At 53.0% G+C, this 13,708-nt stretch overlaps 3 protein-coding genes across 3 annotated transcripts; 1 reads left to right on the top strand and 2 right to left on the bottom strand.

The window, feature by feature from the left end:
* Nucleotides 1-1,087: 1,087 nt before the first annotated feature.
* On the bottom strand, nucleotides 1,088-3,006 carry COL26b_012739 (uncharacterized protein; the record flags this gene model as incomplete). Its single annotated transcript, XM_053185377.1, has 3 exons — nucleotides 1,088-2,034; nucleotides 2,096-2,709; nucleotides 2,783-3,006. The coding sequence occupies 3 exons, from the start codon at nucleotides 3,004-3,006 to the stop codon at nucleotides 1,088-1,090; spliced, it is 1,785 nt and encodes a 594-aa protein (XP_053030693.1).
* A 5,703-nt stretch (nucleotides 3,007-8,709) lies between these two features.
* Nucleotides 8,710-11,333, top strand: COL26b_012738 (uncharacterized protein; the record flags this gene model as incomplete). Its single annotated transcript, XM_053185376.1, has 8 exons — nucleotides 8,710-8,815; nucleotides 8,872-9,173; nucleotides 9,233-9,504; nucleotides 9,562-9,761; nucleotides 9,811-10,067; nucleotides 10,127-10,453; nucleotides 10,510-10,692; nucleotides 10,746-11,333. 8 exons carry the CDS (start codon nucleotides 8,710-8,712, stop codon nucleotides 11,331-11,333), a joined length of 2,235 nt encoding a protein of 744 aa, XP_053030692.1.
* Nucleotides 11,334-12,677: 1,344 nt separating this feature from the next.
* COL26b_012737 (uncharacterized protein) lies at nucleotides 12,678-13,134 on the bottom strand (the record flags this gene model as incomplete). The annotated part of the gene is made up of 2 exons (XM_053185375.1): nucleotides 12,678-12,701; nucleotides 12,766-13,134. The coding sequence occupies 2 exons, from the start codon at nucleotides 13,132-13,134 to the stop codon at nucleotides 12,678-12,680; spliced, it is 393 nt and encodes a 130-aa protein (XP_053030691.1).
* Between the last annotated feature and the right edge of the window lie 574 nt (nucleotides 13,135-13,708).

The raw sequence follows: 13,708 nt of genomic DNA, 5'->3' as shown, positions 1-13,708 counted from the left end.
TATCAAGTACGTTGAAGTCGAAGTCAGTCGCAGCTTTTGGATGAGAATGTGCAGTTCGAGTGAGCTAAAGGAATGCTGTTGGTGGTATTTCAAGTGAACGGTAGTCGAATGAAAGTTCACTAGGAAGCCTTTTATCATTGAAACATTTGTATGACGATAGTCCGCCTGAACTCTAAGAAATTTTCAATCCAGCGGAAGTTTGAGATAGTTCGGACGCCGCTTACACATCATCATACCAAAACGGCATACAATTGAGCAGCTCGGACTTCGTAGCCCGTTCGGGTAATTAATCGCAAGATGCAGGACAGCGCCGCACGAACGCTCTTTCGCACCAGTTGACATATCGGGATCATTCCCTGCATGCCTCGGCCGAAGTTTGTCATACGGAGCCCCTTGTTCTTTCAACTGAAGGAATAACGACAGCAGTTCCACCAGGTTTGTCAAGCGTGGTTCGATAGACCATAAGATTCGGTGCGGCATCAACACCGGGGGCCGGGCTGGGCCGCCGTGATTATTCAGCTCGGCCTCCGACATGACAGAACTGTTTGCCTAACACGGGATCGGAGCGGACCTTGCCCCAGAATTTCCCGTTTCAGTGATTGTTAAGTCCGCAGACTGCAGCTCGCCGTCGAATCCTTCTAGAATCCGTACCGTAAGCAGAGAGCTAACACTGAAAGGGAAAGCAATCCCCAAGCGATCCAGGCAAAGCTGGATCCTCCCGCACATGTCCAATCAGGCGCGAGGAATAGTCAGTAATAGCATCCGTCGCATCTACGAGCACAGCAAGCGCGGATCAGGTGTCACGATTGAGACGGATAATTGGTTATGATCAAATCTTTTTAAGGATTGTATGTGAAGTATATTACTTGTCAGGTCCTCCCTCCTAGGGATCGGCCCATCCGATTAAGTACACATATCGAGTCCGACCGAAACGGCAAAACATCTCGAGGTTATCAAATCCACAGGCAGAGACGGTTTTGACACCGCGGCTCTGGCTGCCTCAGTGGCGGGTATAATAAGCGACCCGGGCAATGTCCAGACAATTCCGGGCAAGTCCGGGGGTAGTAAGTAACACGATAGAAAACATCTACCAGACGTTGCCCTTGGTCTGGGGGCCCTTCTCCTTCTCGAGCTGCTTGAGGTTGATGCGCTTCCAGATGAGGATGCTAGCAACGCAGAGGGGGACGAAGCAGGCGCCGGCGATGACCATCTTGTGCTGGATGCTGCCGTAGGCGCCGACGATGGCGTCGCGGATGGGGTCACCGTCCGCGTAGGAGAGCTGGACGGTGACGTCGCCGAAGATGGTGGCGGTCTGGTTCTTGGCGTCCTCGGGGAGTCTGTTGTAGATCTCGGTGGGCATGATGTTGTTCCACATGGCACCGGCGACGGTGAAGCCGGTGGTGGAACCGACGGAGCCGAACAGGGAGAAGATGGCCATGGCGGAGGCAATCTCCTGGTGGGTGACAGCGGACATGACGGAGATCTGGGCGCAGGCGGCGAAGATACCGGTTCCGATACCGTTGAGGAGCTGGAGAACGACGAGGGTTCCGACGCTGGTGCTGGGAGTTCGGTAGGGGATCAGGAGAGCGGTACCCAGAAGCATGAAGGGAACACCAGCGAGGGCAGTGTACTTGAAGTCTCCGGTCAGGCGAATGATGTATCCGAACAGAGGACCGAAGAAGGAGGAGGCCAGGGAGAAGCAGTTAAGGATGTAACCGGCGTTGGTGATGCTCTGTCTGTGGACAACCAGGAGGTAAGACTGGTAGTAGGTATCCCAGCAGAAGATGGAAAGGAACATGAGGCCGTAGAGAAGACCAGCGCCAATGATGTTCCTGTTCCTCAGGTACTCCCAGGCGATGAAGCTCTTGGGGGTCAAGTACTTCTCCCAGACGTAGAAGGCGGGGACGCAGAGAATTCCGAGAACCAGCATGGCAATGATGTGGGCAGACTTCCAGCCGTGGGCGGCGTACGAGACGATGTTGAAGGGCAGCATGAAGAGGGAGAAGGCAGCGGTAAGCAGAATGATACCGACAACTGCGAATGGCCTGTTAGAGATCTCTGGGGCATTCAGGGGACTTGTTGGGGATAAACTTACCATCGAACTGGACGAGGTAGTAAAGGAAGCCCTGGAGGTAGGTGCGGTCGGACTTGATCTTCTGGAGCATACCGGCCTTCTCAGCCTTGCGCTGCATAAGGAACATGACGGCGGCGGCAGGAGCGCAGACACCGAGCATGATGATGGCGAAGGCACCGAAGGCCCAGCGGAAGTTAAGGTTGGTGTAGAACAGGTCGGCGATCTTGGGACCGGCGAAGACGACGATGACGTTAGGAGTGCCGTTGATGCCGAACATGATCATACGGTTCTTGAGGGAGGTCATATCGGCGACCATGACGTCGAGGACGAACAGCATACCAAAGTGACCGACGTAGTAGATGGTGTGGGCGGCGACGTAGGTTTCCATGTTCTGGCAGACGGCCTTCATCATGACACCGATGCAAGAGCAGAGAATCATGATCAGGAAGGCCTCCGTGCGACCCCAGATGTCCATGATCTTGGCGATGGTGACCTGGCAACATCCTGACAGGATAGTAGCGAAAACACCGACGATGGAGAGGAGACCGTGCTTGTGGAACGACGAGGTGACGAAGGCGTTGAGGTTGCTCTGGATGGACTGCAGGAGCAAATCGGCGAAAGAGACGATGTAGATCCTTTGAGATAAGGTTAGTCGGCTGTCACCGTCGCCAAGTTGGCTGGGGTGGCAGGATGCGGGCGAGGACTCACAGGACAAACATGCTGATCAGGGTCTTCTTGGTCCAGACGGAGGTGATGGCACGGACGCGCTGGACACCACCCTGGAAGTTTTCGCTCTCAGCGTCGGAGTCGCCCTCCTTGTTGTTGTTGGGGTTGGCGTTGACCTCCTGGACGCCATTGTTGAAGTTGGCGGACTTCTCGATGTCGGAGCCGGTGTCCTGGCGCTGGGCGCCTGCCTCGATGGTGGTCGACATGGTTCTTGAGGGGATTGTCGGTCGCGGTGCGACTATGAACCACAGGACTCAACGGGTTGGCGTTGAGTTGGGTATTAAGGGGTTCTGGGCAAGAAGGAATGGGAAGTTGAAGGCTGAGCGTGCCTGTTGACCTTGCTTGAAGAACCAAGAAGAAGGGAGGGAAAATCCAGATCTCGAAAAGCGAGGGTTCTATCCGCTCTTCTATATTAGAAATGGGCCCTGCCAAGAGCCAGGTGAAAATCCAACCCAAGCCGATGTCGCCCAATCTTTACTTTATCAGATGATCAGATTAGATGCCAAGAGACGAATCAAAGTTCGAAGAACATCGGAGGTATGTTTGGGTTCGTGCTAGCGTAGTGGGATCTTCCAGGCCGGCGACAGCTCAGGTCGGAGGGCCGCGTACTTGGCTGGACCCTCCTCGCGCATGGAATGCCTAGCTAATAAACCAACCGTTCATACCCGAAATGTGAAAAGATCAGCCAATGCATCGGCTTATCCCTGGACAAAAAACTTCAGAAGAAAGTGGCGTGAAGGGATGAAGGAGCTCTGAGGGGGCACCAGGTCTCCATGTTGCCCTCTGGTCGGGCCGTCGACAGGTCGACGCGGTGGGGTTGGAGCGAGGATGGTGTCTGCCGGCCCCTGGTCACATCTCATCAAAGTCTGTTCATTGCTGGGTTTGACTTCTGCAGGTCGCTGTATTGCAACCCCCGAGACGCAGCTAGAGAGACACGGCTGAAGCTGGTCGACAGATACCCAGGTGAGGTTCACGTGTTTGTGAGCCAAGACTGCCAACGAGAACATCATCAGCATCAGTCCAGTCCTGTCGTGTCTGTCCGTCGATGAACCCCAGAGAAGCTAGCGGGCAGAAGGGTTTTTTTTTCCCCTCAACACTTGGCTGCAGGGAGTATCGCCGGTGCCATGGGTAACTGGCAGGGAAATGTCTCCCACATACCCGTAAGCTAAGCAAAAACCCCCCACTCGAGCGGGTTTATTATCCATGAACAATCGTGTTCTGCAAGCCCACCGGCCAGTGCTGGTGACACCGACCAGGATCCTTGCAGAAATTAGCCTGTCACCTCTCTGGCAACCAATCATGGCCGATACCCGCAAGCAGAAGTCAACGTTACCCATGCAGACCGGGACGCACATGGCGGCAAGTGGGAACGCAAAGAAGCTAAGAAGTGGTGGAAGGTCTCGCATTTTTGCCTTCCGGCCTGCCTCTGGTCTGGGTAAAGGATTGGCATCTGGACTGAGCTAGAGGCGAAACCAGCCCATGATGGACCATGCGCTGATCTGCTGGTGTCTTGATCCGGGTGCTTGGCTACCATTTGGATCGAGACGAACATTGGGGTTCCCGAGGCTTTATCAGGCCGCTTGAGCCATCCGATGGCCGTTGCTGGCGAGCTCGAAAGCCCGCGCTGGGGTGCTGGTGCTGGTCCAGAGGCACCCTCCGATCGAGGTTACCTTCTCCAACAAGCTGCTGTGCCACCCGCTTCCCGAGTCATAGAAGGCTGATGGTGGGCAGAGACGACGGCTGACGTGGCTCGTTGGTTGTGCTCTGGTGTGGCTACCTACGCGTGAGTTATTTTGAAGCCTTCCTTCAATCTAACGATGCTTTTTTTATGTGTCAACGTCGTGGTTGACGAAGTCCAAGTCGGAGGCCCCCACGATGGACTCCTACTATTTCACGGACGACGGACAACAAGCGACATTGAGTCCGTCGGCCGTCAATGCAAACACATAAAGCAGGGGGGGACGACACCAACCAAGAGAAATATCAAGACGCTCACTGGCCGACGACAGGTCTGTCAGCTCAGGCTGTGCCTTCTAGGTGAGCGAGGTGGGTTCTGGACCAACTCTGCCCTGGTCAGCGAAACCAACCAACTCGTTGGTTACTTGAAGTGGAAAACAGCCCCGACGGGGACAGTCTCCGTAAATCAATAGGCCGGACGAAAAGAGCTGCGCGTCGAGACACTTTCGACACCCTTGGAGAGAAAATCTCTTCGCCACAACCACTCAACGCGACGGTCATCTCGAGCTTCACTGTGACTGGATCGGAGGTAACGAGAAGGGCCGTCGAAATATCGGTTTTACTGAGACATATTCCGAGGGCAAGTCCTCACGAGACCACTGAGTCAAGACCAACAAAGACCGCCAAAAGCCCACGAATTCCCACTCCGCGAGCTAGACTAAACAGCTGAAGGATTTCTTACGCACGAAAGCGCATGTTCGTCGACAACACCAAGATATCCAATGCCATACTGACCCTGTTCAACTTTGAACTCGCGACAGACCACAAAATTTTGCCCTCTTCGCAAAGCCTTTGCTGACCTGCCTCCAGGTAGCCAGACTGAGACCAACGGAAAACTCCGGCCATTGCTCCGGCTAAAGCTCCCCTCTACGAACGCGCGATTTTACCAACGGCACGCCGATCGGTTTCGGCGCTCAACAGACGGGTACTCGGCAACGGCGCTTTTGACGCAGGAAAATCGCGGCATCTCGATTGGCAACGGAGCACAGTCGCCCCTACAGCAGCAACGACTGAGTTGTGCGTCGCGATATTGACACTTGCAGCGAATTTCCGCTCTTCTTGGAAAGAGGCGAAATTTGCGGCGCGATGTAGTGTCTTGCTTTTGGGGCCTACGAGAATGCGGGATTCGTACCAGCAGGCTGGCACGATATTCCTTTTCTCGTGACTTGTCTATCCGCCCGATCTAATTGCTGACACTGGGTTTTCTGCTCCTGAGACTGATTGAGGCCCAGCAACTTGGGCAGCGAGACTAACAAAGCGCTCTGATGCTCTGAGACACAAGCACTCGACTTGTCAGGCCGGACACTTCCCATGTCCGTTGCATGAAGAACCGGGCCTTGCCACAACTGAGGCAGGCATGTAGTCTTTGTCGGCATTCTCCATGTTATGTTTGCCACGATCACGCCTCAGATGTCACTTGAAGACAACTGGAGTTTTCAGCTGTCAGTCCGTAGGTGCATTTTGCATTTACGCCTCTGAAGCGCGTCTGGCGGGCAAATCGGGGACCAACTGCCTAAAGGAGAAGTTTGATGAAGCCGCATGCTCCAGTGCTGAGCGAAAACCTGCCAGTCTTGAAGTCGTAGCGATTAATTGGGCAGGACCGAGGCTCAAGCAAGTTGTTCGATGATACGGTATCATCACTTGGACCACGAAGCAAGGGCTTGCCGCTTCCGAGATGCAGTGACGCGCAAGCCCATTTAATGCTGCCATATTGCGGCATCGTGATAAATTTTCTTGGTTTCTTTTTTTGACTTCAGCACGAATTTGAGCGCCGATCGGTTTTATTTAGTTACGTCGGTCATCGAGCAGTTGACCGAGCTGAACTGTGCACTTTTGCAACCAAAATCATAAAACTATGACCAACGCCTCGTGAAGATCGACTTCAACGAAAGAATAGAAACTGAATCTCTGTAATGACGCTGATCTCAGGAGGACTTCTATGTCGTACAAGATGGTTCACATCAATCCACTTGAGACTGTACTTAGGATTGAACAGAAGTCACGATCACATTCATCCTCTGCGACCGAATCATCGAGTGCAATCCCAAGAATATGGAAACTGTCCCCTGAGAGACCCTTCGCATTGACCTCTCATCAAACTCTGCATTCATTCTGCTTCATGCAGTTGGAGCTGAACGATGTTGGAGGAAAGGGGAATCTTGGCCGTGACAGGCCACATCCGATATCGGGACCAGAGAACTCTCTGCATCCAAACGCCTTGTACTACGTGAAGAACGTTTGGCTAAGCTTCGTTCATCAGATGAGAATCTTGATGTAGATTCATCCCGCGATATGTCAATCTACAGTGCAGACTGACTGTTGGAGGACCCTTGTGGACAGGTCAATATGACACGTAAATTGCCAAGCCGCTGACACTTCCTAGAGGAGCGCAAAAACACTTGTGATTACACCTCGATGTACTTAACCAAGGCACAAGACATCCTTGGCCAAGCCACATGCGTGAGCACTTGCCCCCGAAAAAGGTAGTCCAAGACGTCTCAATTCTTTAGAGTGTGGCTAGTCAGTCACGTAGTCTTGGCAATGGAGAAAGATCTAATCACGATAATCAGTAAGAAGAGAACTGGACCTGCAGAGGGGGGGGTCCTGTAGGGCTGCACAGAAGTCCCCAAAAATAACGAAGGCCGCGAGACAAAAAAGAAAAAGATGGGATGAATGCGGCGATTGTCATACCCACGGGCATCACCCACCGAAGCACCGTCTGCAGGTCCCGTTTATTACCAGGCATGCGGAATGAGGGGACGAGGAGCGCGGCCAGAGGAGCGACCACGCGGGTGAAGCGGAGCGCGGCTGTCACTCTGCGAGGAGACTGCGTCGCAGCGGATCCGGGCATAGGCGAGGGAGGACTCAGAGGCGAGAGTCTCCCAAGATGGCCGAGAACTTGGCCCGGGTTAAACCGGATTCGCGGTGGGGTTCTTCGGGGTTCATTCGGGAAGAAGACGAGAAGGCGTTGCCGATCAGGGTAAAGCCTGCTCCCGCTCGCTCGCATCCTTCGCCCTTCTTTTCCACTCTCTTTCTCTTCTTCGTGTCTCACTCCAATGCAACCGAATTTTAGTCATCGCGTCTCTTCGCTTCGAGGTATCGGGATATCCATAAGCCGATGGTCAGCAAGTGGTCATCATTTGCTATCCCTATTTAGCAAAATTTTCAGAGGGTATTCCAGACGGTGCCGGCTTCTTGGCATGTAATTGTGGAAACTTACCCAATTAGGTCTCGCGATTTGTGCTTGCCGATGGACGAGATGCTGCAGGAATTGAGCTTCAAAAGATTCTCTAGTTCATGGAGAATCTCATTGAATTTATATCATTCCATAAACCAAGACTCTTCATGTTCGTGTTACGCAAACTATCCACAACAGTGTTTTGCTTTTTTTGTGACATCTCAGTCTTCGGGCAACTGTCGACGCCCCGGGCAAAGCCTGTGCCGCAGAAGCCTGTGGCAGTGTGAAAAACATGCAGGATATGCTCAGAACACGCAAATCAAGTCGCGTGCCACAGATCTCCGGGATGATTAAGCTCAAAGGAAATTACACGCTGAGCCTCAATCGGAAGAAATAGCCGGTATCTTGATAATCGGCAAGCCACTTCCAGGCGCGCTCGACGATGACTGGCCCAAAAGATCTTTTGGGTCTTCGGACTAGCTCCGCCGTCACATCATGAGGTTATTTCCTCCACGTCTCCTCGGCCCGGGTTGCATCAAGAATCATCCCGCGTGCCGTCTTGGCTCCCCAATTTAGCCTTACGAGGCCCTGCGTTTGTTCCGCCCGCGGGACGCGACGTTGCAGTTTTCGTGCTGTCGTGGGCGGAATTCCGGAGCACTGACTACGTTTAAGGAATGTGGTTGGCGACTCGCAGTCTTCCTCTCCTGATCGGTGTCCTTTTCCGTGTCGCCTCGACCGAAATGTCGACTCAGAACCCTCACGCTAAATACGGCCGGTCCCATAAGCTGACGCCAGTATCCGGTGCCGTGAACCCGGACGTTGTGGGTCTGATGAGGATTGGCGGCAACGCCGACTTACACGGGAGCGCGCCAGGATCATCGTGGGTTGGAGCTCAGGGTGGAATAAAAGTCTGATAATCGCCCATCTAATCTCATCTAATCTGTAGTCTGTCTCGACACCGTGCTTGGCATTCAGCATTCCCGAACCACCGACCATGGCAAGCCTCGAGGGGAACCGCAAGACGGTCAACGAGACCGTCATTGATGAGCCCGAGCCCGTGAGCCCGACGAACACCATTGAAGAGGTCAAGCGCTCTTCCGGTATGGCCCATGCTTCTCCCACATGCCAAGAATTGTTATCTAGAAGATCTTATCAGATGAATCTAGTGCCCCGAGCCAAGATGTTCTCTACGCGGCCGGCGTTGGCCTGAGACCCGACGACCCTTCCTTGCCATGCCTCACTCTCCGCATGTGGATTATCGGTATCGGCTTCTGTCTTTTGGGCAGCGGGGTCAACACTCTCTACACGTTCCGGTTTCCGTCGATTACCCTGTCACAGTCCGCAATTCAGTTCTTGGCATACCCGGTTGGAAAGGCTTGGGAGTTTGTGGTTCCGGACTGGGGTTTCAATGTCAGAGGCAACCGCTACAGTCTCAACCCGGGACCTTTCAACTACAAGGTTCGTTTACTCATCAACTGATGCTTCACATACGGCACCGATACTAACAGATACAACAGGAGAACATCCTCATCTACATTATGGCCAACCTCAGTTTCCTCACTCGACTCAGCGCGGACGTCTTGACCGAACAACGAGTTTTCTACGGTTACGAAGCAGGATGGGGTTTTGAGCTTACAGTAACTCTGGCCACGATCTTGTTTGGATTTGCTTTGGCTGGACTGTGCCGCTCCTTGGTGGTTGAGCCTGCTGGCTTGCTGTGGCCTGGTGTTCTTGGCAACACTGCCCTGAACGCTGCGCTGCACTCTAGCAGAAAGGAAGACGAGACGGAGTATGTTCTGTTTTCTACAACCTTGACACAACGTAGCTAACATTGCTTCTTCAACAGGACCAAGTGGACGGCCTCGAGATACAAGTTTTTCATGTTTGCCTTTGCCGCATCCTTTTGCTGGTACTGGTTCCCCGACTTCATCTTCCCTGCATTGGGATACTTCACCTGGGTCTGCTGGATTGCGCCCAACAACGCCGTGGTAAACCAAGTCTTCGGAATGAAGAGTGGAATCGGTCTACTGCCTTTCACGTTCGATTGTGGGTAACAAGCCATGCTAAGTAAGATCATATGTCTGACTCAACACAGGGAGTCAAATCGCCTACATCGGATCCCCACTGGTCGTGCCCACCTGGGCTATCCTGAACGTTCTTGCGTCCTTGGTCTTCTGGATCTACATCATCTCACCAGCTCTCTACTACTCAAACACTTGGGAGTCAGCTTACTACCCCATCCAGAGCAACTCAATTTACGACAAGAACGGAAAGACCTACAATGTCTCCAGAGTCATCGACAAGAAACATGGCTTCACCTTCAACGACACTAAGTACGAAGCCTACTCTGACGTAAGTACACCCTTGACAACGCTTCTTAAATTGCGCCGCTAATCATCGTAACCACTCAGATTTACCTCCCGGTCACGTATGCCCTCAACACCTTCGGTCTGTGCTTCGCCACCATCGCTTCTCTCTTTGTCTGGCTGTTCCTCGAGAAACGCAGAAGCATCGCCGCGGCTTTCAGAGCGTCTCCACTCCCCGCCCTCTTCGGTCGCAAGGTCGTGCCTCGAGACAACCCCCAGCCGTTGTATGCAGCTGTGCCAATCTTTTGGTACTGGACCGTGGCCGCTCTCGCTCTGGGCTTTGGCATTTTTGCTTGCGAGTTCTATCCCGTTCAGCTGCGATGGTACGGAGTCATTCTGTCTTTCGTCGTCTCTGCGGTCTTCTTCATCCCCGTGAGTTCCACTCTTCTTAACTGCAGCATGGTTTCAGTGTTGATAGAAGTTTGCAGCTTGCCTGGGTCTACGCCACCACCAACATGAAGATCCAAATCGACATCTTTTGCCGAATCGTCGCCGGCTACACCTGGCAGGGCAAAGTGCTCGCTAACATCTGGTTCTTTAACTTGGGATACATCTCGGGTATCAAAGGGCTTGCGTTTGCTCAAGATCTCAAGCTCGGAATATACTGCAACGTAAGACCCCGCATCTTTTCATATCTCATCTAGCCCGGCTAACGTTTGCGCAGATTCCACCGAGACAACTGTTCCTTGTTCAGGCAGTTGGCCTTGTCATCGGCAGTCTCGGTCAAGTCTCTGTCCTCAACTGGGCTCTCAACCACATCCCCGACATCTGCTCGACCACCGCACCCAACGGCTTCACCTGCCCCTTTTCTCGAACTCATTTTAACACCAGCATGGTGTGGGGCGCAGTCGGCCCTCGCCGTTTCTTCGCAGAGGGAGCCATGTACCGCAACCTCCTCTGGTTTTTCCTCGTGGGTGCGGTCTTGCCGGTGATTGTCTATGTTCTCCGGAAGAAGGTCTTCCCGAACGCCACATGGCTTAAGAAGGTTCATGTGCCCTTGTTCCTCGGCGCACTCAACTACATACCTCCGGCGTCTGGCACAAACTATGGCAGCTGGGCGATCGTGGGACTCCTGTTCGGGCTGCTCATCAAGAGAAGACAGAGAGATTGGTGGAGGCGGTACAACTTCGTGCTCAGTTCTGCACTGGACTGCTCGGTTGCCATCGCTGGTATTGTGATCTTCTTTGCGCTATTCTACACCGGTGCCTCGAAGAAGTTTAGCTGGTGGGGAACGGACGTCTACAAGGTTTGATCTCAGATCCTTTGGAAGGTTGACATGCGGTATGCTAACTATTGCAGAACACTTGCGACTGGAAAAGCTGCACCTATCTCGAGAGATCTACCACGAAATCTGCCTGAATGTGGTGAATGAAAAGAAGAGCTCTCAGCTCGGGCTTCCTCTCTGAAGCGGATGCTACCGAGTATTGTGTAAAAGGGAATGGAGAATCCTGTACCGCCATGTGTCAAGTACAGCACATCTAGCTAGTTGATACCCATGTGTTAATCTGAAGTAATCTGTCGCAATAAAATCGGGTGTAATATGCATTCTTCTGTACAGGTAAAGCGACTCGGCTCCAGGCATGCACGCACGAGAACACCGTGGGCATGCAGGCGATATTGCCGTTCTGGCCATCAGTCGTCCCTCGAGAGCAACGTGGCATTACTCAGCGGGAGTGCAGTCGGCATTCCCAGACAGGGCTCGGAGAATAAGGTCGCTTTCGGCCCTAACAAATGCGAAGCTATCCGCTTCACCAGGGGATACTACCAGGCGGCCGGGCTGCTACACGTCATGGTGGGGGCTTGGAGACTTAATGCGTTGATGGAGCTGGTATGCTAGATCAGTGTTTGGTTTGATAAGATATTTTCATTCTGGTACCACGTCAAAACTAGGAAAGCGACGGCAAACAAGGCAGCCCGACATCTTAAGCACCTGACGAACACGAAGAGGGGCTTCCTGCGGCTACTAGGGTGGTTCTTGAGGGAGGGCGTCCAACTACTTACTGCAGTCTTCCTGCAAAAGGTTGATCATCAACATCCTGTAGTCCCACAGCTCTCTCAATAGGGAATGTAGCAGACGAGACTTTAGAGAGCGGCAAAGCTTTTGCCGAGCTACACAAGGTCTCTATCTCCAACATAGCAGTATGTTACAGGATCACAGGATCACGTACCGACACAGCCAAAACAAGAAGCAGGAAAAACGGTGAAAACAGTACCACAAAGCCGTATCATTCTCTTCGTGGATAGCTCTCAAGGGCCGAATGGAGCTATGGGATATGGCTTTGTTATCTATCAAGACTCCAAACGCATAGCGCAAGTCTGTGAACGGCTCGGGTTAGGAGAGTTTGTCGACGCCGAAGTGGAGGAAGCAAGAGCAGGACTACACCAGGCTCTACGTAGTCACCAAAGCCAGCCAACTCACTTTTGCACTGACAACAGCAACGTCAACGGCATCAGCATTCACTTACGTCGCGGCGTCATAAGGTCTATGTGTTTACCATAGTCTCTATAGAATGGATACCAGCAGCGCTAAGTAAAGCCTCCAAGAACCACCAAGCTCGGCACCTAATACGCCACATGTATGGGTTCGGCATCATCATTAACCACGGCCTAGATCCTTGGACTATCCGGCGCGTCGCTATCAACATTCACTTGTTCACTCCTTAGGTCACTAGGATCAAACGTACCTCATAACCGGGAGGGCACGGCGTGATGCAGTTCCAAAAGCCGTCACCGTACCCGTGACACTCGTACTCGCCGTCGTCATTTGCAGTTGTGATGGGCTTGCTGCAGGGCGGGAGGTCCATCTTGCCTTGGGCGTTACCCTTCCACCTCGCGCAGCCCATGCAGGCGCCGTACTGCTTACCCGGGGCGGTGCACTGGCGCGCGCAGCGGCTGCTACAACCGGACACGTCGTCAACGCTGTAGTCTGCAAAGAGCCAGGCGAAGTCGCCGGGGGAGAGATTTCGGTTCGATGAGAAGCCTGGGGAGCAGGCTTGGGCGAGTGGTGCGCTTGCGCAGAGCACAGCGGCGGCGATGATTGCTGTAAGACGCATTTTTGTTGGCGCGTGTATCAGCCTGGGCCACCTATGGAGAGTCCGGGGGGTGGGGAGTGAGTTCCGAGTTTGAAAAATCACGAGATTTTGAGAGACTTTTGAATGTAGGAAGAGCAGGAATGCAAGAATATGTACACTACACCAAGTGCCAGCGGCAGTTGATACCATTGGTAGCCATTTCCACGGAGTCCCGCTCATTTGACATTTTACAACATGAGAATCTCGAGGATGGCTTGCCCTCTTAAATGGGTTTTGCGGATGCAGGCGGAGAAAGAGAAGACGTCGAGCAAAAAAGCTTTATCTCCTATCCCCACATTCTGAATTTGAGAGTCGAGGTCAATTAAATGTGATTAATCTCCCGGCCTCCTCGGCTTGGTTTTCAGAGACTAAGGTCCCAGTATCCTTGCCATGCCAGTGCCTCTTCAAGGTAATTAGCGTCCATTGACTTGCTCTGCCTGGAGGAAACCGTAGATTTCAGCATTGCTTCGGACTTGCGATGACTGTTGAGCTCCCTGTCATCGCGACAGAGACCTCATCCTTTTCCCAGTTGCCACCTGATACAGAGCTGGTAAAC

The sequence above is a fragment of the Colletotrichum chrysophilum genome (assembly GCF_026319265.1).
Source record: "Colletotrichum chrysophilum strain AFK26 chromosome Unknown scaffold_188, whole genome shotgun sequence".
NCBI lineage: Eukaryota > Fungi > Ascomycota > Sordariomycetes > Glomerellales > Glomerellaceae > Colletotrichum > Colletotrichum chrysophilum.
The sequence above is the reverse complement of the archived record's forward strand: the minus strand, read 5'-3'. Positions and strand labels throughout refer to the sequence as shown.